This window comes from Cyclopterus lumpus, chromosome 8, assembly GCF_009769545.1.
Source record: "Cyclopterus lumpus isolate fCycLum1 chromosome 8, fCycLum1.pri, whole genome shotgun sequence".
NCBI lineage: Eukaryota > Metazoa > Chordata > Actinopteri > Perciformes > Cyclopteridae > Cyclopterus > Cyclopterus lumpus.
Genome location: NC_046973.1, coordinates 16331216 through 16356368, shown reverse-complemented (window position 1 = coordinate 16356368; position 25153 = coordinate 16331216). Strand labels below are relative to the sequence as shown.

The 25153-nt window shown below is 42.5% G+C and overlaps 1 protein-coding gene across 1 annotated transcript; it reads right to left on the bottom strand.

The window, feature by feature from the left end:
* Window positions 1–246: 246 nt before the first annotated feature.
* Window positions 247–23514, bottom strand: mrc2 (mannose receptor, C type 2). Its single transcript, XM_034540498.1, has 29 exons — window positions 23388–23514; window positions 18231–18635; window positions 15976–16149; window positions 15681–15845; window positions 14912–15025; window positions 14481–14624; window positions 14206–14397; window positions 13089–13243; window positions 12829–12933; window positions 10208–10323; window positions 9957–10105; window positions 8708–8925; window positions 7890–8032; window positions 7717–7813; window positions 7508–7637; window positions 7218–7250; window positions 6932–7098; window positions 6500–6668; window positions 6269–6411; window positions 5932–6040; window positions 5511–5677; window positions 5313–5421; window positions 4972–5210; window positions 4711–4873; window positions 4386–4535; window positions 4022–4135; window positions 3285–3464; window positions 2691–2714; window positions 247–2572 (listed from the first exon to the last, which is right to left on the bottom strand). Exons 1-29 carry the CDS (start codon window positions 23512–23514, stop codon window positions 2352–2354), a joined length of 4422 nt encoding a protein of 1473 aa, XP_034396389.1. The 3' UTR covers window positions 247–2351.
* Between the last annotated feature and the right edge of the window lie 1639 nt (window positions 23515–25153).

The following is a 25153-nucleotide window of genomic DNA, read 5'->3' as shown; positions in this document are numbered from 1 at the left end:
CTCATTTCTTAAGTTAATTTCCCAGCTCACTGACTTGTAAACTTCGAGAAAGCTTACCTCAAAGATACAAACAAATGGATTGTGTACAGTTTCTCTGTTTGTGACTGCATTCTACTAATACTTTGCTCCAAAATGTATGCTAATCCATAAATAACCGTGAATGAAGAAGCTTTGAGAACATAGACTTTATTCATTTTATATAAAAGTGACACAAAATCTTTAAAAAAAAAAAAAAAACACAGGTGCTTCAGCTCATCTTCACAGGGACAAGAGCCGGCCTGCATCGCAGAGTTGATCTCAGTGGGGAACACACTCGATTGCCGTCGCATCTTCACCTCAGCACCCCTCAATCAGTTGACATCATATTGTGTATTAAGACAAACGTTTACAGTGAACCCACCAGCAGAGGCCGGGGTAAGCCTGGGACAAACCACTGCACCCTTTACACTCCTCCTTCCCTGCATTCTTCCTCTCTTCCTACAACCCTGACTCCTCCTCATACTCCTCCTTTCCCCCCCTTTTCTCCTTCATCTAGTTTTCCTTTTTTTCTCACTTCTTTCTGACCCTTCATGTCCCTGAGCCCTCTTTCTCTGATTGGTTCCAGACGTGCCACTGAGCTCTTCTTGCCGACTCAACATTCCACAGCTGGAGACTACACACATTCACTCACACACTTCTCCTTACCCCTTTTCCTCCTCCCTTCCCCCTCTATCCTACTCCAACTCGCACAGTAAAACAAAAAACATTTTTTTCACAACAAGACACCAAAAGCCTCACACTGAAACAGCTCCAAGGAATTCCTGCAAGCAGAAAGACAGAAAAGCACTAAGAGGCAAGAGCTGAGGGGGAAATACAAATGTTGGGGAGGCAAATGAACTCGACAAAATGTGGTCATTACCCTGCGCAAATGTGAAATCTTAAAATGACGTAGAGAAAATAGGGAATTGACTTTTAAAACATTCTTTGGCTCTCATATATACCACAGAGTCATTCACTTGAGGGATGTTTTCCTTTGTGGGGCAATGAGAAGTTCAAGTGTTGGCGTTTATCCCTTCAAAGTAGGAATGTTTCCAAATGTCTTTACCAGTCGTATTTAAGTAAAAACCTGCAGCATTAAAAAGACAAATAGTGAAAAACATCCAAGTGATAAAACACACAAAGAAGTGAACTGTACCAATAAAAATGATGAATTAGACAAATATCAAATTCCAACTCCGTTTTCATGGTGCATACAAAGAGAATTACTGCCCTTAAGTATTGCTGAATCAGCACCAGATGGTACATTAGGAGCCAAAACAAACACAAGTTTGGAATGACTAAAGGCAAGTGGATGACCAAGAATGAATTTGATCAAGAATCTAAGAAGAAAGTGCTAAAATGTACACAGAGCCATGGGAGCTGAAAGTCTGATAATTTTATGACAACCTTCAGTCCTGCAGTACCAAAAAGACAATGGCGTCTACTTAAAGACCAGCTTTCAACACCAAGAACAGAACTCAGTATTAGTAATGTGCACAATAATGTACTGCCCTCAGACGCTCACCACTAATAATGGTCCCTGTCACCCTCCACACATTCACATTTGGACTTCTTCCTCCTCTGCTCTTCTGCCAGCTGGTGCTGACGTGTCAGATCAGAAAGGAGGAGAGAGGCGGACTCACAAAAAGCACACATGCATCATCAGTAACTGTTCTCTACAGCTGCGCAAATAATGACAAATCAATGAATGCAATAAAACAACAATAACACACCTCAAGTTCATGTAATTACTGTCATTGGCAAAAAAGGAAGAAAAAGGAAAAAGTGAATTTGGATCCAGAGAAGACTATGGCTATGTATTTAGAGGACAGAGACAGACGGTTTTAGTTAAGAGTCAATCTGTGGCTGTGATTGTACCTTTTTGCTTTGTAAGTCTTGCAATCAAAATGGGAACAAAAAAGGAAATTTACACTGAGCAAAAATGTACATTGGCACCAGAGGAGACAGTGAGGAGTCATTTTATAAAACCGATTTATGTTGAACTTTTCCAGCTGCTGCAATAAACCCAAACTCCCCAGTAGATCCGTTTGTGGGCTTCATGAATGCTTTTGGGGAAAAGCTGTACATATAGAAGGGACCTGATTTGACTGGAGAGAAATGTGTAGAACTGTTAAATCTTGGCAGAAGAGGATTGAGAAGGCAAGGATTCAATTTAAAACTAAACATCTGCTGCGCTCTACACAGCCCTTCAGCACTTCAAGAATCTTTTTGGGTTTCAAAAGAGACAACAACAACAACAACATGAATGCCACAATGTCTGTCTGAATCAGCCTCTCCCGTGTCAGGTTGGGTCGGTCCAGGTCGCTTCTCTGCTACTCTGCCTGCTCGTTCAGCTCCATGTCGGACACCAGGATGTTCTTCTCAACCTGCTCCGCCTGGCTGGAGTTGGTGCGGCTGTAGCGGGCCCCTTCATAGGACCCCCGGGACCCGACAGTTCGCCGGCGGTACAAGTAGATCACGCCGACGATGAGCACCACCAGCACCAGGCCCGTCACCATGACAATAATCAGAGTGGGCAGGTGGTTGACATCCACTAGGAAGAGGTAGAAGATGGATGTCAGGAGTAGTACAAACAAGTCACTTCCTGGTTAAGTCATTTATTTTAAGTATCAAGTGGACAGAGTGACGAGGCAGCAGATAACTTTGCTTACTTGTTACAGCTGAGGTCTCAGCAGCTGCTAATGAAAGAAAGGACAGTTAGGAAAGATGTATCATTGATTCGTAATATCATCCCCTAATGGAGTATTTCTCAGGTTGTTCCATTGTGTCTTCACAGTAATTTTCCCATTATTATTCTGCTTACTACTCTAAATATATGAATCATTTATGTCATATGCATTGAATGTGTTGTAACTCTGTTATGTTGATCATTCTGTACACATGACATCTGTTGTACTTCTGTCCATCCGGGGAGAGGGACGCTCCTCTGTTGCTCACCCATAGTTTTCTTCCTATTTTTCTCCACGTTAAAGTTTTTTGGGGGGGAGTTTTTCCTGAACCGATGTGAGGTCCCGGGACAGAGGATGTCGTATGTGTACAGATTGTAAAACCCTCTGAGGGAAATTTGGGATAAGTGATTTGCACAGGGATCATCACGCTCAAGTAACCTAATCAGCATTTATGAAACCTTGAAAATGATTGAATTTGCAAATTTGTCAATTAGTCAATGTTGACTAATTTAATCTCAAATGAGTTGGTTCTGAGAATGGCTTCCCTCTGGCTAAAGCGGTCTTGTGTTCGCTTACTGCGAGGCAGTTTGCAGATGACTCCATGTGTGCGATTTCTGCAGGAGCCCGGCTTCCACAGGCCACTGTTGCTCTGGATCCAGAAGCAGGAGTTTGGAGACAGAACCGAGAAGGCGACATCATGCACCTCCCAGTTGGTGTACGACATCTCTGTGTCCCCGCTCCACACTAGGCCTCTACCTGCAGCAGGAACAGACGCACACACACACACACACATCAGAGGAGCTTCAAACACAATCAAGTGTTTCTCTACTTTATTGTGAAGGAGAGCTAAATCATTATATCATGTTCTGGCACACATCTCTGTTTAGTCATAGCGGTTTACAATTTTGGATTCAGTTCTTCCCATTAATTTACCAATCATAATCCAGTACGTTTCACTTAAATTACCTAATTAAGATGATTAAATGAACAGGTCCATGATAATGCACCTTGATTTGACACAAGAATAACTAATTTAATTAGGTTTTCTCTACTTAATTAATTGTTTCATGGTTTCATATGTTCAAATCATAATCAGTCACGTAATACCTTCTTATATACAGTCTAAGAAGGGTAGGACTTATTGAATATTATTGGTAATATTGAATTAGGAAAGATATCTGCAAGCAGAGTGAGATCATTTCCTGACAAGCAGCCTACAATGAATACACTTGGATAACAAAATAATAAAAAGGTCAATGAGTTTGCTGCTGTAGAGAGAGCGTGGCGGACTGTCTGATGCAATGTGGCAGGACCTTTCACGCTGATGCCCAGCCAAGCTCCATGTGCCTGCTCTGCATAGCTCTGGATGTGTTCCCATACAAATCCATTCTCTGTCTCATCCAAGATAGAGAGAAGTTCTGCTCCCACTAGAAGAGACAAAATAAAGAAGAAGAAATACACAGAGATTGAACAAAGGGAAATGGTGCTTGATCACACAAAGAGATTTAACAATGGTGCAGCTAGCTCGATGAGCAACACTTCTAAATTTAGACATATTGATGCATTTTGTCAATTATGTTTGCAGTGGAGAAGGTCAGAAGTGTTGCACTTAGTCGGCTTTCAATTCAGTATCATAAGCTGTACGGGCAGCGCAGCAGGAGTCAGGAGGAGTGGTACCTTTTTTACAGGATGAACGTGCATCCTGCTGCAGTCTAAGACTTTGCAGGTTGAAGGCGTAACAGTGGTTTCTGAAAGGCACCCATGACCACTCCCCCAGAGAGTGGGGGCACTGGCCGGGGTAGAGCCACTCATGAAGCACAGGCTCATCTGGCAAGGAAAAAAAAACAGAGATGAATACATTTAAATTACAGTATCTGATCAGGGGGAATTACAATATATATGCACACACAACAGCACTGTGTATGGCATTCTGGTGATTTGTTTGTTTGCATTTGTGCCACATGTTAATTGATATTATTGCTGTTACATTACACACACATACCACTAATTTGACAGATAGCAGCCTCCAGTTTAGCATCACAGGGAGTCATGGTCCACTGCCCAGTAGTGGTCATGTGACCGCATCCAGCCATCTGATGGGGCTCCCCATCTTTCCAGTTCGAATACGACACTTCATCTTCACCCAGCCAGGTGAAGCTCCGTCCCTGAAAACGTTACAAAAAAGTAAGTTGCAATCCAATGCAGTTTCTTTCAGCCAGGGAACCACTGTTGCCTAAGACATACTGTAAGTTATTAGGCTCACTCCATAATTGTAGATACCGATCCAGGCAGGCCGGCGCAGGCTGTTGAGAAGCAGGGTGAGGTAACCCTGCTGGTAGGGATCCTTCACCGTGGCAAGGCTCCCATTCAAAGATTCACAGAGGTGCAGAGCGCCGGTCCAGTCCAGACGCTTCTCCACAACCCGGTAGGTCACTCCACCCAGCTCTACAGGCTTTGACAGGGAGGCAGGGATAAGAGCCGGGGCCGCAGGGAGACCTGAATCTGAAGGAACGACAAAGTCAAACAATTTGTCACACTTCCGTTTGATGTGCACATATTCGGCACTTTTAAAGCAGTCTATTGTTTCATAATTCAATATCACACCTTGTGACCTTTGACAGATGAAGCCATTGCTTTCCATCTCACAGGCGCGGGAGGCCCACATGCCCGTGTTCTTCTGCGGGTTCCCGTGAATCATCACCACACAGTTTCCCTGAGAGGGTGACAGTGATTTCGTCAGAACGGGAACAGATCGAGGACAGAACCATGACACGTGTACAGAAAGGGGAGTGTTGTGGATACCGGGTTCTTGTCGTGGTGTGGTCCACTGTTGTCCAGTGGCTCTCCGGGAGCCCAGTTGGTGTAGCTGAGCAGGCCAGTCTTGGCCCACTGGAAATGACCTTTAGAGTCAGAGGTCAGACCCACCCAAAGGTCAACGCTGGCATGTTGAAGCAGGGTTGTGACAATGGCTATTAGGAAGAGAATCAATTGCATCAGTGTGCATGTGTGTTAAGAACAGTGATAAATATAGGGACAGTTTAATATACCTATATATATATATAAACTACAACCATTTGATACGGCTGACAATGATGGATCATACAAATTTGCCATATAACAGTAATTATACCTGTGGAAGTAGGTCATCTATATTTGTGGAGAGGTAAGTTCAATAACTTTAGCTGCTTTTGACTTTACGCCAGCTGTATTCTGCTGTAATTACCTTGCTCCAAATGATTGGACACCACTGCGATTACACCTCCCTGCGTTTCACATTTCAGCTTGGCTGCAGACCATGTGACTCGGTTTGACTGATCGAAAACTCTGAAACACTACAGAAACACCAAATGTCATTGAACACATTAAAGAAGTAAGGCTCAGGTTATGTTGAGTACAGACAAAAACATGGTGCATGAAACATTAATAGTTACTTCATGTTTCCTTGCTACGATTCACTGCCTTTATGGTGTACTTAAATGATGCATTCTAGATACCCTGCATCCTTAATACAACTTTGCATAATTGCATTATGCTGGGCTACTGGTGTGTTGTAGCTCTACCTTGTGTTGATAGGAAGACCATCCCTCAGGACAGCCTGAAGGTGGGTGTGGGGTTGATGGAGTTGGAGGAATGGTGCCTGTGACATTCACTCTCTTACATATGTAGGGCAGGTCAGAGTGGCACTTTTGATCAGCCCACTCCGCTGTTTAGGAGTGAAAAATACAAGCTCAAGCATGTGTGCGCTGTATTTGATTTAGTCTAATGAGGTCTCATATTCGGGCTGCTCTTACCTTTGCTGGCCAACATGTGGACACATCTGCGATCGCGGCTCACCGGGTGCGGCCTCCCGAGGGCCCAGGACACATAGTTGAGCACAGAGTGGTCTGACCAGCGGAAACGTCCATCATTTTCATAGGTGTGAAGCCCCAGCCACCAGTCGTCCCCCTCCACCTTCACCATCTGAATGTGAGAGGTAAACTGTGAGAATGCCTGTCGAGGCCTCACAGACTTCTAAACAGGCAGGGATTGACTGAAGGAACGGCTTCCAGCAGAATAAAGACAATAATTAAATAGATCACACAGGTTGATGCTTGTTCAGAACTTCTGAGGGTGCTGCCTTCATAAAGCTGGATTGCCTTCTCAACCGCCAGTAATTAATTTCCTTTTTTCATTATATTAACTTGTGCAAAAAAAGATGAACTTTTTGATAAAGTGTGCAGTGCCTTGCTTAAAGTGTTTGCCAGGAAAGCTTCCTCCTCAGCTGAGTGGACGGAGGCCAGCGAGGAGTCAAACCAGGAGCAAATCCTCTGGGCCTGGTCCCAAGTGGTGCGGTGGTCAAAGAATTTATACTCAGCCTCCTGGAAGCCAATCCACTCCGGTGAAGTGGTGCCTGACAGATGAGGGATGAGAAAAGAAGGAAAGACATAATACATAATAGTAAGGTTTTGAAACAAGGCCTCAGGAGATCAGTTTAATTGTTAAGTTCAAAGCTAAGAAGATGAGACTGACCTTCAGAGATTTCTGGTTCCTTCTCAACACTACCTGAAAGCACACACACACACAAGATGAAAAGCGTTTTCATGACATACATACCAAAAATGTAATGAAAAAAAAAGGAAGGAATCTTCAGAGAATCAAATCAGAGAGTGACGCTGTCGGTGGAAAAGGGTATTTCTAAAGATGAGTAGAAAATGTGCAACATAAATTAAAGTATGATTTAAAGATGTCTGGTGCTCATGTACCAATAAAGTATAGGTCTTTCTAAATAAGCCCACATAAATAGGCCAGTGTTGTTGTACCTCTGGGGATCTTGCAGATCCAGTCTAACTCGGATTCACAGTGCATGGCCAGCCAGGTCATAGAGCCCAGGTCTGCTGCAGCGCATTGCCTCACGTTGTAGTAGTAGCGGCCGAAGTTCTGGTATGTGAACTGAGACACAAGCAAAGAGTAAACAGATTGTGCTGCTCAGTGCATGTCGAGAGTTAGGTTGCGTCTCGTCTTTACTCACAGCCAGTCCGTCACTCCACTTCCAGCTGCCATTGTCCAGTGGGTTTCTGCGGTTCAGTCCAATCCAAAACCAGTGCTGCTCGTGGTCCTCTGACTCCCTGTGGACCAGCTGATCATCAACATCGTTGTCAGTATATTGCATCACATGTCACCTGGTCAGAGGCTCACACTCACCCAAAGGCCTCATGGAGGACCTGCAGAACGAAGTGCTCCTCCTCGGGGCTGCTGATGCTCAGCAGGTTGGCCCTGTGTCTCCGGCAGGACAGGTGAGCTTGCAGCCAGCTCAGCTTCTTCTCCAGCTGGGAGGAATGAAACACCTGCACAAAGAAGGATATGGTGCCGTTAGCTTATTTTTGTTCCAGACTTTACCAATTTAAGGGATCATTTTTGGTAATTCTACACTTAATGGCTGTTTTTCCGTAAATATGGTCTCAACCTGTGCTGTGAATGCTGTGTGCTATATAAGCGTTTGCAAATAAATCTTTAGGTATGCCAAATGTTACAAAGATTGTTTTTCTCTGGAATAATGTATATGTAAAATATTAGATTTGTTTCAGTTTTTAAGCATCATAGAAGACGTGTTTCAGCTTTTCACAATCATCGAGTTCAGAGTTAGATATGGACCGATCTGAAACTATATGCATATCCATAATCTAGATGAAATATCATTTTAACTCATACAACTGGACATGACACGCAGAAAGTGAAGCTACATTTATTTTTCACTCTGAAGAAGTTAAACTAATGTTTCTAAATTGCCTTGAATTTGTCATCCTACTTTGTAAAGCATGATCATATCTACATGTACATATAATACACTCAGATGCTTACGTATTAAAATGAGGATTAATTAACTATTTAAATATTAGCCAAGGCCATTTTAGACCGAGGCTGAATTAATGAATGAATGAACCAAAGTGTGACAGGAGATTAAAAGGCACTTCCAGCAGAGTATGTATGGTGTGAGACGGTGAAACATTGCTGGGGTGAACCTTGTAACAGTAGTGCAGGTTGCTGTTGCTCTTCCAGCCGCTGGGACAGGAGCCACTGAGGCTCGGGGTCGGCTGAGGGACGGGGGGCTCGGGGCTCAGAGACGTGTCCTGGTTCTGACGGCAGATGAATTTCGCCTTTGATGACGCACACTCCCTCACCTCCCACAGACCTGCAGCAAAGCCCGTCGCCATGGAGACGCAGCCGCCGTGGACGTTGACTGAAATAGATGCAGGGAGAAGCGTCGGTGAGTGGAGAGAAAGAGACTGAGGCTGCACTGATGAAATGTGTGGAAATAGAGAAAAGGAAGAAGAAGAAAAAATCTGTGGAAAATGTGATGGCACATTTATGAGTGTCGGATGCTACAATAAACTTTTCTAAAATTAAAGGGCAACATTTGCTGTAAATCTATGTCTATCACTCCACTTCCAGCTGCCATTGTCCAGTGGGTTTCTGCGGTTGATGATCAGCATCGAAGTCTGTTCTCTATAGTATTACAATAAAAGTAGTCGTCTCCTACATGATATTGTTTTATTTTTTTGTTTTATGTTTTATTTTTATTATAGAGAGATAACTGTCTGTACATGTGTCTATGTGATGCTCTCTGAAGCGCATATAAATACAAAAGCTTTTCACCTAAAATGGCATGATACACACGCTTTGGAGCTTTAAAGAGAACAAATAGATAGTGTTTAGTTTGTATTGCCACTGCTCCTCCTTATCAGTGCAACTTTGGGGGTTCTGAATTTTATTCATAACAAATGTTCATACTAGAAATGTTGTCAATGATGTCACAACAATCTACAGATAAAGTTTTAAAAAAAGAGCAACAAAGTGCAGCTGTAATATCTGCAGAGGTCAGAACTTTCAATGACTCTAAAGCCAGAGAACTCGCCCACAACTCTTTTTTGCATCTCCAGGTCTGGTTAAGAAATTACTATTAATCCAAACTCCATGATTGCATGAATTTTTCAATAAGTATTCTCCTGTGTACTACATCATTCAAAATATTTGGGACCAATCCAGTTTCTTCTTTGTAGATTAAATCCAAAAAGGGCTCTGGTTCATAAGGGACCTCATGATGAAAGTCTCCAGCTAGACGTTAACTCATCACAGCAACAGGGATAAATAAATTCTTAGGAAGTGGGTTTTGGAATATACTGTAACAACCCCAATCTGATCATTTGTGCATCCTGTAACAAATTATCAGATCATTTATGCACTGCATGAACATGCTCATATGTGACCTACCCGGCTGGTCACGATTCCAGTTGGTGTAGGACACTTCATCCCCACTGAGCCAGTGGAAGGATCCAGGACTGCCCTGGTCAAGGAGCCCGATCCAGAAGGAATCAGCAGAGTGACCGAACATCAGGCTGTTTGTGAAGGCCTGCTCGAACCTTTAAAGATGTACGGGGGCTTTTAAAAAGGCCGCGCTGAAAAGACACTGTGACGTCTGTGTGTGTCGCTGCATGTGTGTGTGTGTGTGTTGCTGTTCGCACCTATTGTTAATGGTAACAAGGGCGGCTTCGTGGTCCTCACATGACTTTCTGGCTTCATCAAAGGTAAACAGATCTTCTCCCACCCAGTAACAAGCTGGACTGTGCCAGTTCCAGCCCTGAGAGGAGAGGAAAGGAGAGGAGATTGGCTTGACATGGAAAATAAAATTATGAAATCAAGAAAAGAAGAAAGCAAACATCTTCAAAAGACTGTGCAGAACTTAAAGTTTTCTAAATCAATCATTTAAAATCTAGATCTGGATGTGCACCAAAATACACATGAGACTAGTAAATGAATCATGTTTCAGTGGCGCTACCTAGCTCGGCCAGCTTCAGGAACAATGGCGATATATAACAAAGAATTGGAAAATAGAGACTCAACATTACACAAAACTTGTTGGGGGGTAGAGGAGGTGTTTGATCAAGGAATCAAGGAAGATCTCACACATAGAAAGACAATAAAACAACACCTAAAACATAGAGTAATCTCTCCTGCATTGGTTAAAAAAAAACAACACAATAAATGGTGTCTCTCAGAAAATAATTCAAATGTGGTTATAACAGTCAAAACTGAAGTGAGTCCACTTATACCAGTCGACTGCATCCCAAGCACAGAATACAAAGAACACGTCTAGACATGCAGAAATAGCTTTTCCCTGGCCTCAGTCCCTGCCGACAGATCATGTCGGCCTGCTAGAGTTGTCGACGTGTACAGATGCAGGGAGCAGCCAATACACAGGAAATCACAAAGGGGGAGGTTTTGCAACATAATGACAGTGAGACACAGTGCACATACAGTTTTGTGTGAATAAGCCCAGATTTCTGCACAGTCATATTTAGCAACTAGACAAATAAAACTCTAGTCTCTAATTGTGTCTGTCTGCTGTTTGGTACGGGGCAGATAGTGTGCGGTGTTTTTTTGTTTGCTTTCGGTAGAAAGTGACGCTGTGAGAGCAGTGACAGTGAACTGAAAGCCAGAAAAGCTAAATAACGAGCCGAAAGCTTTAAAGCGCTGTAAAGCCGAGGAGGGTTGTAGATTCAGGGGATGATTCTCTGTAGGTTCACCACTGAGAGCGAACTTTTTCATATTGTAATATTGTTTAGAATATCATTTTATACTTATGTTATTATACATAATATTGATTATCACTTTGAGATACACTTTCTGATTGTTTGTGGGTTTTTTCCTTGAGAATTTGATATTGTACCAAATCAGGACTGTTTCTTTAAACAGTTAACTAATCACAAAAAAAACTTTTTCAATTATTGTAGGGCCCCCGTGGTGACCGAGGGGCCCGAAGCAGCTGCTCACGCCCCGGGCAGCCTCTGACATTAGAGATCATTGTTGTCTCATCGCTCTGTTTATGAAGAAACTGAGTTATCCTGATCATAAAATCCCTATATTTGGAAGTATAAAGGAGAGATGCAACACTACAGTGTACCGAGTGGATGCTCCAATGAGTCAGATGAATGACAGCATTACAGTGATGAGCAATCCATACAATCTTTGGAGTAATGAGCCCAGCGCTGGATGGGGTCTGTCATGTTGCTGAGGCGGTCAGCGGGTTTTCTGTCATCCTTATTTCACACGTTGTGCCTCAGGGCACTGCAGCACGCCATGCCAAATGATCCCCGTCGCATTACCACCCGTGATGCCTCGCTCCCCATGGAGAGGGGTAAAGATTTATTACACCAAACAAATGGTTATACAAAGATCTTTGTTGAACGTAGCAGCTGAGAATCAGCATAAGTCTCAACTTCAGATCGTTTACATCACAAATCAATGCTTGGCAAAAATAAAATAAAACATTGCTGAAGAGTACAAAGATACACAAACACACACTTTCTTTTCATTCCTCACAATAAATATCTATTAAGTCGCACATTACTGGAAAAACCTTAACTGTTAACTTGGACGGTGACCATTAGCAGTAATGGTTAGGGAGGTTAGGTATGATCATCTCATATGGAGAGAATTATGGACTGAAACCAGAAACAGATGTAGACGGATTCTCCAGATGGGATTTGGTTCGCCATGTGGGCACAAGCAGTCAGGCGTGATGGTGCATTTCTGTTGTATGTACCGAATACAATTACAATTACAAACCATATGTCCCAATTTGAATACAATACAAATATGTGTTTTGTTTTGTTTCATTGGGTCATGAGAAAGTATAGTATGTGTTAAGCTGAATGCATGCTCGCAGTCTTAATGCAGCGATTTATGGAACAGTTACAGACTAGGGGCAGACCAGTAGACCACGTGGAAGGGTGAGAGATAAAGGAGAGTTCTGGGGAAAGGGGTCAAATTTGAAGAAATGGCTGAAATACTTAGGATAATAATTATGCCCCAAGCAACCCTAGAGATTGTCAGCAGCTAGAATAAGAGCACGGAAATGCTACAGGAGATCAGAATGGATGCTTTGTGGAATAAAACTGTGACATATAGAGAAGACAAAACACAAAAGAATTGTATCTAGTCCAATAATGGGAAAATAATGTTTAATCTAAACTAAAGCATATATGTATAGTATATGTATAAATATGTAATAAATATGTATCAGTATATGTCGAAAAATGAGGTATGTACCAATGAATACAAATTTAAAAAAAAAAAATAATACTTGTTTGCAGTCTTTGTGCTTTGGCTCCCCATCACTCTTTGTTCCCGATTTCTTACAGATGGAGGCAAGAGTCAGATTACAAGGGCTGTCATCCCAGCGGCCCTCCTGCACATGTAAAAGGCACAAAGAGAGAGAGAGAACACAGCTGTTAAATATATACAAACGGAGGAGACCCGCTGTCAGTGAGTCCATTAGTCCATTTGAGGTGATTAAAGCCCCAGACTCTGAGGGTCAGTGTGAGGGCGAAAGGGTTCACTCACAGCTCCCCAGATGGAGACGCAATCTTCTTGGGTGTTGCGGAAGTTGTTGGGTTCAAAGGGGTGCCAGTAGGTGAAGATGACGGGCGTGTGGTCGGTCCATTGGAAGTCCATTTGCATATCAGTGTCATGGAGCCCTATCCATAGCTGGTCAATATCTGACAGAGGCAGTGGTGAACAAAATATTCAGATCTTTTACTGAAGTAAAAGTAGCGACAAAACAGCATTAAAGAAGTTACTTGAGTAAACGCACAAATGTATTAGCATTACCCTTGATGCATTGCGCATGTGTCAGTGGAGCAACAAGCACAGTATTATACTCTGTATATCGTGGATTACAAATATAAAGTAGCATAAAACCACCACTGGGCAGAGGACACAGGTAGACAGTCAGGTTAGGAAGACAATAGAGGAGATCAGCTGTTTTTCAGCTCAGGGAAAGGAGTGCACTGGATGGTTTCCACTACATTTCAGCTTGCTAGAGAGATGCAGGCATAAAATGTAGGAAAACAGCTGGAAATATTTGACTTATTTTAAAAGAATTGTTTACTTTTTTGGACTGTGGGTCAGTAGTTAGCAGGTCCGTCTTTCAATCAGAGGATCGGCGGTTCGATCCCCGCTCACGGCCCTAGTCGATGTGTCCTTGAGCAAGACACTTAACCCTGAATTGCTCCCTGTAGCACGGTGCAGGATTGTAAGTCGCTTTAGATAAAAGCGTTAGCGAAATGTAATGTAATGTATTAATTATATATACAAATCTATCAGAAAGCGTTTTTCTGTCAGGCAAAAAGGCATACCCGAAACATCGGTGCATTTGCTACCATTTGCATAAAATACAAAACTGAGCATTCTGATAGATGTGAGTGTGTGAGCCTATTTGACTTTAGTAATATTAGTTACACGATCAACACTTTTTTCCTTGTTCCTTTCCTTTTTCTTCTTTCAGAAAAATATCAAAGTCCCCGTCCCTCCCCCGGTCTGGAACATAGTTTATCTTTCAAAATGTTTATTAAATTCCTTAAAGTCTACTACTAGTGGGTTTTATTGTGGTACAGAAATTGTACTAATATCATTACATTTATGGCTCCAAGTAGCAATGCAGTTCAAAAAAAGGACACACCATTCTTCACGTTGCGTATGATGAACTCCAGCTCAGGTAGGGTGTGGATGCTGACCAGGTTGGCCTCCATCCTCTGACAGGTTTTCTGAGCTGTATCCCAGTCAATCTTCTCTGAGGTCAACTTGTAGCAGCCAGCCTGGAAGGCTTGCCAGCCCACATCACACTTATATTTCTCATCATCTGCCCACGAGTCTGTGGGAGCAAAAAGATCAAAAGCATAGAGTTCTTAACTTTGGCACTGCGGCAAGTGCTGGATTAAATGTCTACACACTGACCGGTAGTGAAGGGGTCCAGAGTGGCATTGGGCCTCTTCTTACAGACGTACGGCAGAGCAACAGAACAATCGCGGTTTTGCCAACGGCCCGATGACTCAGTTCTTATCACAGCACAGTTCTCCTCCTCAGCATGGTTCGGCTGGTCTGAAGGATGAGAGTAAGAAAAGAAAACCTTCAAAACATCCCTATTGCCAAGGTACCCTTGTTCAAGGCACTTAACCCCCAAATATTCCAGTGCTCGGCAGTAAAAGACTGCAAATGCACTGGAAGGCCACCAAGGTTGTATTTGAACTCAGAGCAGTGTGTTGCTAAAAAATGAGCAAACATGCTCATTCAGCCTCATGTCAGAAAAAGATGTTTTAAAAAAGACCACGGAACCAACAAGCTTTTCAAATAAGCCAGAAAAGGTTGAGTTGTTTTTACAGTCTGACCTGACTCCCAGTTGAGATATTTGAGTGGTGAGGAGTCGGCCCACTGCCAACCTCCATTGATGTCCAGGTCATTGAGGCCAATCCACAAAGCAGCACTGTAGCCTGTCAGCAAACCTAAAACAGCAGAAAAACACATTTCTCAAATGTTATGAAATACAACAAAAACCCACGGGTTTCTCTGTGTACTTTTGTAAAGGAAGTAGTGTGTCAATAGTGTGCTTCCACTGAGGCTAAACAATCTCTCCAGTTTGTCATGATTGTCATGAACTGTCAACACTGTATTGGGCAGATTACATAATTGTTATATAATAATGGACTAATATTGGCTACAGGGTCACAGCATCCCAAAAATCAATTATTCCTGTTGGGATAGTGAATGTGCAAAGCAGAGAAGAGTAAACATGATGTTCCACAGCATATTTCATCAATGTTTTTCCACAAGCAAACTAAGAAACAAAGGCTTTCATTGAAATGTATGCCTCCTTGTTATATGTAATATATACATTTGCGTCACTGCCATTTTAATCAATGGGAAATTATACGCCTACAAGAAAATAACTAATCGTGAAATTATTAAAATTCCATATGATCTCAGACTCTTAATTTCATGTATTCCCGGTTGTATACCAATGATTAATTATCTAGCTGTTGGCTCAGTGTTGATTAATGTGTGCTTGCCGGCTGTTTCTGAGGTTTTGTTTGCTGATGTATTGTGTTCAGACAAAGATGCCTCTGCAGCTTAACGCACACATGTGCACATTGACTTTACCGTTGATGTACGTCTGCTCATGCAGCTTAGTGATGCTCAGCAAGTCCGCTCCCTGCTGCTGGCAACTGAGGCGAGCCTCGCTCCATGACAGCGTAGACTGGAAGTTAAACTGGTAACAGCTGTCTGTCAGCGGGTCAGTATCCCAGAACGTCTCACAGCCACTGCCTGAGTGGGAGAGGGAGATAAGACGTGGGGAGGAGGAAATAACAGTAAAGTTAACAGTTAGGTGAGAGGACACTGTGGAGAAGCTCGCTGAGGTGTCTGGACATTTCTCCAGTGCCAAGCGATAACTCACTCTTCACAGGACAGAAGCCCCAGCGCGTGTCTTTGCCGTAGTCGTAAGTGGTGGCGCACCAGAGGTGACCGTCCTCGCGGCCGATACTGGTGCAGTTGTGGAACCACTGTCCGTCGTACAGGAAGGGCAGGTAGCAGGGGCGGCCATGAGAGTTCCCCTGGATCGTGTAGACCTCTGGGGAGCAAAGAGGGGAGAGACTTTATACCATGCGTGTGTTGCCTGAAGTTATGACTGTGAACTGTGCTGAACTGAAATACCGTATCTGTTTTCCCAGTGACTTGTCTAATCAAACACATGGTGAAAAACAGAGGATGATGTTACAGTCAAAACAGTGAAGTCAAAAAGTGGTCAGCAGCAGGAAGAAGAAACAAACGCAAATAAGCAGCTTATCAGGAAGATGCTATTATGTACTTCATGTTAAAACTGAATCAACAGCTTTCATTTAAAAAAAAGAAAGAAAAAAAGATAAGATCTACATATTTATATTCCATAGCAAAGATCTTTTTGAACCAGGCTGGTTTGATTTATAAACTATATCTGTATCCATAGCAAAGATCTTTTTGAACCAGGCTGGTTTGATTTATAAACTATATCTGTATCTATGTTTTCGACAGTTTAACAAAACACCCTGAGGTTGCTGTTTTGGTCTCTGGATTCCAAGGCTGGATCTGTAGTGTTACCAGAACCAGTTAGGCCAATGGAAAGTAGGGCAGACGTGTTAAACGAGGGAGGAAAGATTCTGAAGCTCCCTCCCTGACTTCCCTCTCTGCTCCACCGCTGGCTGGCTGGCTGGCTGGCTGGCTGGCTGACTGACTGGCTGCAGTGGAGTTGCTACTCCGCTGACTAATGTCAGAGGCATTCCTCTCCAGCAGTGAAATGACTTCACAAAGAAACTTGTGAAGATCGCCACTTGAAAGTTCAAAATGTCTACGCGCCCCAATTCTCTTGCCGCAAAAGAGTAAAAGAGGCCGAGGAGAGGAGAGGAAGAATAAGGAAGAAAGTACGGGGAGATTTTCTGGTGTTACGTTTGTGGCAGATCTGGTTTTAATTGCAGTGAAGCAGAGCCTGTTAACCGTGGACTCGTATGACTGGCTGAGCCTCGCCGTCAGATTTGTAAGGGAGCAGCCATGACATTTGATATTGGAAAGAGTGGTAGTAATAGCGGAAATGAGGCTTAGCTGTGAACCACCATGGTTAGATTTAATCTGGACTGAAAACGATACAAAAATACAGATATACTTGAGGGCGAGGACAACTCTGCGTGTTTACTGCAGTTTACAAACAACAGTAATGTTTTCTTTGGCTGTCTGACTGGCAGTCGGGCCCCTTGTCCTCAAAGATGCCCAAAAAGCAACAACTTGCGATATCCATTTGATCAGATACAGCTGTGGCGTTCACAACAGTAAGTCTATCTGGCGCACTATGGCAGCACAACATGCAGTGAAGGAGCAGCTCACAGGGTCACTGTATCACCACAGCTGGGAAATGAAAGAACTTAGTCAGTAGAGAAGGCGTTGCATATTCCTCCAATGGGTGCAATTTGTGATTTCTTTTTTTTAATATATATATATATATATATATATAGATATATATTTTTGATGTGCTTTATGTGTATTATTTTATTTATTTTGTTATTACCATGGAGTTCTTTTTGTCTGCAGTCAGCATTGTACTGCTTCTCTCAACAAAAAAGTCAATGTTTTTTTTTTCTATTGGATTTTGGATTATTGCAGAGAATTTGCTGTGTGGCAAACAACCGTTTATGATACTTGCATACTCACCTTTTGTTCAGCGACAAATGAGCATCACTTTCATGGTTTTTGAGATGTGAATGCAAAAGCTTAGGCTATATATTTCACATCACCACCTAGTCGACGTGATTATGTTTTGTAGTCTCTTTTAGCCACTTGTAAGTAATCACCTTAATAAGACACATAAAAGCTTCAACATTCACATGAGGTACACTCCATTAATACTTTTTTAAATATGTATTGGTCATTCAGTTTTTGGATTAATACATTAGTAATCTCATCCATGTTTTCTTTCGATCAAATTTTAATCGAAATTATCACAAAAATAACTTTAATTAGCCAACTTGTCAATCAAATATGTTATGTTACTCAGGATGTGTGATATTAAAAATTAGGGTATTTTAAAGGGAATCCGGAAGTGTCGTTATCTTGTAAAGCTTGACTATCAATCTGAAGAGCCCTCGCTGTGCAAGTCTGATCTTGTTTGATTACAAGCATGCTTACCACGATATGTTTTAGAGCACAGGTCCTGCCCACCACCATGCAGGGTCCATTTGAGATTCGAAGGAGAGGAGGTTGAGGAGGTGTTCCAAAACATGGGCGTGGGAAGGTAGCTGTTGAGGTTGTCCAACACCTGGCCGCAGTTCCAGGTCCAGCGTACTCTGGGAGGCTCGTGGTCACAGGTGTACACGCCCAGAGGAGACCTGTCCCATTTGGAGCTGACATTCCCAGTGGTCACGCCCAGGCACAGAGAGGAGCCCAGGTTGAACAGACGACCCCGGGTCACCCACTTCCAGCGCTGGCTGTCTTCCTCACAGGAGGTTGACAATATGAGGGAGTGATCCCGCACTCCCAGGCACCCCTGGGGGCCCTCATTGAAGAACGCAAACTCGTCAGAGTCCAGCGGCGCTGTGCAGAGAGAGAGAGAGAGAGAGAGGGTAACAATGGCATCAGTCGATAATGCTGATTAAAACAGGATTACATGTTTGCAGCTAATGTGGCAAGAGAACGGGTCAACAGCTGGATCAATATCTCCAATAGCACATGCCGTGCTGGGTTAGAGCGAGTTGTGGCCGCTGATGTTCCTGAGTAATACACTTAATTTGTATTAAGAGTAATAATAACCCTGTAATAACCCTAAAATCATGCATAAACATTATATAAAAGAGCTCTCAGCAGGAAGTAATTGCAGAAAAGTTATGGAATAAACTGTGAAAAGTGGTTGCATGTTGCATGTGCTCTTTTAATTCATGGTTGAAGTATTTCAACATTCACCAGGTGTCAAGAACTCACCCCATTCTCGAGGTTCACTACATTTTGCGATGTCTATTTATACTGGGTTTTCCTATGGAGAGAGAGTAGCAGTTGGTAATTTTCAGGGATATATGTCAAGTCTTTATTATAAATTGTAGGGTGACAGATACAAATAGCTGAATGTTTTACTAGTCTGAATTTGATTAATTAGATGAAACTGTGATGATCCTAGGGGTGGGGGGAGCTGTTTTCATACTGCTGTACACGGATGCCTTTATTGGCATGATTTCAGTGCAATTCTCTGGGGAACTATAGCTGCCTGCAAGGTGTTGAACGAGAGAGCTTTGCAGTAAATGTTTGCAAAAATACTGAGAGTTCTGGTTATAAAAAACGGTTGAACTATAAACTCAGCCAGCCTCAGGGACTGGAATATCAGGAACAAAAATCCAACTCCCTTTCTCAAAAAAAAGATATGTGGTTTTCCTTTATTCCTTTTTCCCCTTCTGTGTTTTCTGGACTGATTTAGAGGTTGCTAACATAGAAGCAAGGACTGTGAATATGGTGTGCGGTTGTGAGTCTGTGTGAAGTTGGTAGAAAGAAAGACAAGTCGGGAGTGGAGGAGGGATTCTAAATTAAGGTCTTGCTGAAATACACATAAATCCCTTCTCTCAGACCCAAAGATAGAGGGGAGAAAAAGTGAGACCCTCAGCATTCCTACTCGACGGGCTCTTGAGAGTGGCCAGGAAGTGGGAAAGGTGGGAAAAGATCACTGGGCATTTGACTGAAAAACTCTCCTGCAGTATGTGGACACTTCACTCCGCTCAGTCTCGTTTTCCTAACTCTAAGCTTAAACACTCCAAACCCCTCCAGTGCTGCTTTTATAGACAGAGACAACAGTCTCATCAAGAGCCCCGTAAAACTCCCTGTAATCTGGAGGAGACGACAGACACGCCCTCTTCTTGCACTCAGCTCTGTGGTTGAGTTTCTCAGAAGTAGCGTTAGCTCATTTGCTGTGATCATGCTGTTTTTATAAACCTATCCTTCTTACCGTAAAACACCCAGCTGTTCGGCTTGTTTATTGCCAGGTCATTGTTTTAATCATGAAAGATGGGGATCAGTGGTGAGGGACACAAGAACTCGTACATGTTCTCAGGTTAACTGTGTAAACTCTGGTCCAGTTAACACAGGACATTCCAGTTGCTTTGGTTCGAGACTATATTTCTGTGAGGCTGTTATTGTAGTCACTCCTATTAATGCAACATAATCCAGAGCCAGATCGAATGTAAAAAAAAAAAATACAAAAAAAGACAGTAAAGACCTGTGGAAATTCCCTGCCTGGAATTGGAAGTGGAGGTGAAAACACAAAAACATCACTGCTTTCGGTCAGATTTTAATTTGCTGGTTATTTTCTTGATGCAATGATGAATCAGTTGGATTACAAATTGCATTAATGAGAATATAACTGGAGTTTTTTTTCTTTGGATAGGGGATTTTGCTTTACAAATGACTTAAATTATTATCAGGTTGACAGACCAATCATTTCAGCTCTAAAGATCGTACACATTATATTATGCATTAAACCCGCAGGATAGTTCATATAAACACTCTGTGACAGGCATGTCCTCGGTTCTCTGCTGTAATTCATCTCTACTTTTATTACGGTACAGTGGGGAGTCTTCCACAACAGACAATAAGATGTTGATCTGCTATAATCTTAGCTCAGGATTTAGTTACACCTCTCAATACAAGTAACAACCTTACATACTTGAATAGCCAGAGCTACACAATGCTGACTTGTTAACGAGACATGGCACACATGCCAATAAATTAGTCCTATGCCATTTTGTCACATTAGGAATTTAAACAAGACCACATTGTCTGCTCCAATGGTGCATGTGGGAAGATCTTCACACCAGAACAAGCCCAGTAAAAATCAGCATCACACTGAGTGTTCAGTTCACTTCAGTATGTGAATATAAGCTCAGTATTAATTTGGTGACTGTATGAGACGTTCCTGGCGAAAGCTTTTGAACCACTCGACAAACCTGAAGCTGCAGTTCCAGACAGCGAGAAGCAAATCCAAGTTTTAATTCCAGTCTGGAGGGGACACAACTGGATGTTTGATGTGAGAAAACTCCCGGGCAATCAGAGGGAGTGCAGGATTCCAGATTAACTTTAAGCCATTGAGCTCTGTGAAAGCTCAGCCACAACTACTCTCCTGCTGTGAGCTCAGCCTCTTCTTTGGCCTGTCACCCCTTTTTTTGAACACTGAAGACAGTTTCCTGCTGAAGAGAGAGGCTGGAACTCATGGCCAAAGACACTTGCCAAGAGAGGCAGATATTCCCAGAAACTCCACCTCCTCAATTCTGTTGGACCAGGTTCGATGATAATACTTGAACGTGGGTGTCGAATCCACAGTAAATCTCAGTTTTAGAAATCTGAGATTCTGTTGTTTGACAAAAAACACTAACCCTACTTCTCCATATCACATTGTTTGGTGAGGTGTCACTCAGTGCGGCTGCCACATAATTAAAACAAAGTGTCCATTTCTTATTCATTTATTTTATACACGTATATCTAATCTGGAGATCTAGACTGCCGTTGTCAGATTACAAAAAACAGGACTTTAACTGACCAGTGTGATAAAATGGCAACCAACAAATAGGCAGGAAATTCCAGCCCGCTGTGTTTGTTTATTTGGTGTTTTATGATGGTCCGGCCTCTGAAGCAACCCAAACTGTGGATGGGTTTAACCTCATCCAATAAAGTATGGGAGAGGAGAGAGAGAGAGAGAGAGAGAGAGCGGAGCATATTAGCATCTTACAGCATCACTCAGAGACTAAGTAACTGGAACTTCTATGAAAGGGCTTCTATTAAGCGTGGTATAATGGGGATAATGACTTCTTCCGGATTAGGTATAGATAAGAGTCATGTACAATTGCACTAAAAGGAGTTTCTTAAATTATTTCATTAGGTATTTTGTGTGAGAGATGAACAACTTTGCTCTGAACCTTGGCACTGGAGACCACCACAGAGTCGATGCTGTCTCCACAGATAGTGAATGGGAAACTTGTTTTAAAATTCCACGCGAGATGTTAGTCCTGCCCAAATAAACTCTGTTGCGTTGTCATAAATCAGGGAAAGAATATTCCCTCTAAATCATGCAGTGTCATCCCTGTCACAACATGCTGAGCTGTTCCCAATCAACTCTGGTGGTGTATAAAAACAATTCACAGAACAAATACAAAGATACAACATTTCATCAAACAAATCAACAATGATAAATCCCTCTGCAGCTCATCCATTTGGTCCAAAAGTGATGGAAAAAAATGGATTCTTAACTTTGGCAACGGGGCAATTTGATGGCAGATGGTCGCAAGTCATCTTAAAGTTAAGAAACTGAGCCTCGTCAAAAAGAGCTCAGGATTATTCCACTGGTATTTAGGATATTCTTAGGGATACGAGAGTAAACCTATATCTCATTATCTTAATCTGACTTCAAGATCACATTAAAATAGGTAAATTAAGGTAATAAGAAGCCGCATGATGCCTTGAGTCGATGATACCATACAATTGAATGAGGTTACTTTAAACTCTCTTTTTGTATCATTTCCTTATAGTAGCTGATTGTGTTAAGATGGCCAGAGATGCCCTGGTGTTCAGTGTTTACAATTACATTACTTGATACTGACATCTATATTCCTGCTCTTTGTATCCTCTTCTGTGCCAAAAATAAAAAATAAAACATTTTGTTATCTTATTGATATACTGCAGAAAGGTCACTGACAGTAGACATAGCTATGTTGGAAAACTGATTAACAAGATATAATTACGTGAACAATTATATGTATATCTAATCTAATATTTACTGAAGCACATTGCTTCGGTGGGTTTACCCTCCACAGCATCCCCATAACATGTTATGGTCTCTAGGACCAGACTGAATGTGTTAATTACAGCCTGTAACAGGATGTAAAGGTCACATCTGCCCGCAGGGTGTGAGCGTCACCGGGGTGAGGGTTAGCCTACAAACACCTTTGGGCACAAACATAGAACAACAGAAAGGAAAGAAAAAAAAAGGTACGTTGCTTTGTGGCTTGAAATAAACTTGCTACATAAATAGAAATCACAGTAGAGACACTAAGCCAGCAGCGCCTTCCTTACTCCCCCCCTGCTTTCCTCCACATCTGGTTCCACTCACTGCTCGGACTTTTGGTTCGTGGCATATAGAGGCACTGAAAATGGTCTTTCAGTGTCTGCTGAAAAAATGCATTTTCTAACTGGAAGTCATTCCACAGACAAAAAGCATGCACAAAAAGATCAACGTCGGCTCGGGTTTTTTTTTTCTTCTCCCACCCCCGACTTTTACATCAATGAAATTGAGCGAAAGTTGACATTGTTCCTCACCCGTAGCGCTCCTCTTCAGTTCCAGACTAAAGATGAATAAATATAAAGTGCATTTGTAAAATATAAGTTGACGATTTGTCCATGTTCTCCTTGATTCCTTGTTTCGGTGACGACCGTTGCCTTGCATGCTCACAACTAACTTACAACACGCACACACACGCACGCACACACACACGCGCTGCAAGAAAAAAAAAAAAAAAAAAAAACACCAAACCGAAAATACGCGAAGTCGGAGCAGCCACTGCCCCAGTGTTTGACTTTGAGGACGATGGTGCACAGTTGGTGTCGAGTTTGACCGCTAGAGCTCCGTCTGCCTCTCAGTCAGATGAGGGAGAAATGAATGGAGCGGCGTCAACAACGTGTGTGTTTGCGGTTCCCAACATGAGGTCCGGGGACCTCCAAGGCGCCTGTTGGAGGACCCCCCCCCCCCCCCCCCCCCAATACATCCGTGTGGTACAGGGAATGAATCAAAGGTGGCAGTAAAAAACAAATACTAAAAAAAAGTAGGCTATGATAATGGGGATAAAATCAAATATAAAATCCGACTTTCTAAGAAATATTAATTTATTTGAGAACTTCCTCTGTTCCTTCTTTGCGTCATCAATATGTATCGTTTAATGTATTCTTTTACTTTGAGAAAATGTGCCCTTTTTGCACAAAAATCCAAGAGGTTTTAATGCACCATGTTTACGTTCAAGCATTTCTTTGCGACAAAATCACACATCAGCATATTTTCTCCAATGCTTGATGCCAAGATTAACCTGCAAATAAATATTTAAAATCATTTTAGAGAGAGGTCGATTTTTCTGAGCTTTTGCCCCGTGAATAAAGGCATCAACCAATCCGGTTGTGTGGAATGGATATATTAAATAAGTACCCCATTGTGTACAACAACACAGAGGCTCTGTGGACTGAACCAAGGCCGCATATTTTGATGATCCTTGAAACATATCGGATCCACTTTTTTTGTCGATAAATGCCCGAGGCATGTACAGTACACTGCATATATAATATACAGGGCACTCAAATTCACTCATTTTGGTCGTTCCTCATCATGCAAATTCAAATGTTGTTCTTGCGTTGCAAATGGGCTACAGCTGCATGTTGTTGTGCAACTCTGTGTTGCATAAATGATAATAACTTACCCTGGAATTTTGCTAAAAGGAAACTTAATAAAATTTACAGTAGCTTAGGCTACAACAATTCATCTGCCACATTGCCAGACGCTGCTCTGGGTCAATAGGATCCTGGTAGTTGGTCCTCTGCCTACACAAATCGATTCAAACCTTTTGTTGATATGTTTATTTATCGCTGGCGGTATAAATCGTTTTGGTGTGAAATCATTCTTTCTTTCCATCTCCCAGGTTTAGATGCACCGGGCGGGAGTGGGGATAAACTCAGAAAGCTTGTGTCAGTGTGCTGGGAGGGAGGCTCCGACCGATTGTTGTACCTAACAGTGGAGCGTCACTTTGCCCCGACAGGATTACTAGAGGGATTGTGGAAGTTTGCCGGTCCCTGCTTTTATTGGATTTAAGACGACTTACAACTTGTCCCACGGGTAATCTTGTGTGGGTGACTACGGGAGTATGGGGTACTGCCAGGGCCGTTGCTACGAGCCAGCCGGTCCATATGTAACATGTGTGAAAGTTGGGTCTGTATTCTAATGTTTACAGTGGATGTTGGTCTCCATCATGGTTGTTCCAGGTCATTGATTCTGGTTTCACTTTCATGGACATAATCTCAAGGCGTAGACAGGGAAAGGACAG

Bases quoted from the DNA above. Each gene is read 5' to 3' on its own strand.
- mrc2 (XM_034540498.1), bottom strand. From the start codon at position 23,514: ATGCAAGGCAACGGTCGTCACCGAAACAAGGAATCAAGGAGAACATGG. The intron at 16,150-18,230 runs GTAAGCATGCTT...TTTGCTCCCCAG, and splicing joins GTGCTCTAAAACATATCGTG to AGGTCTACACGATCCAGGGG. The intron at 8,926-9,956 runs GTAGGTCACATA...CATCTATTTCAG, and splicing joins CTGGAATCGTGACCAGCCGG to TCAACGTCCACGGCGGCTGC.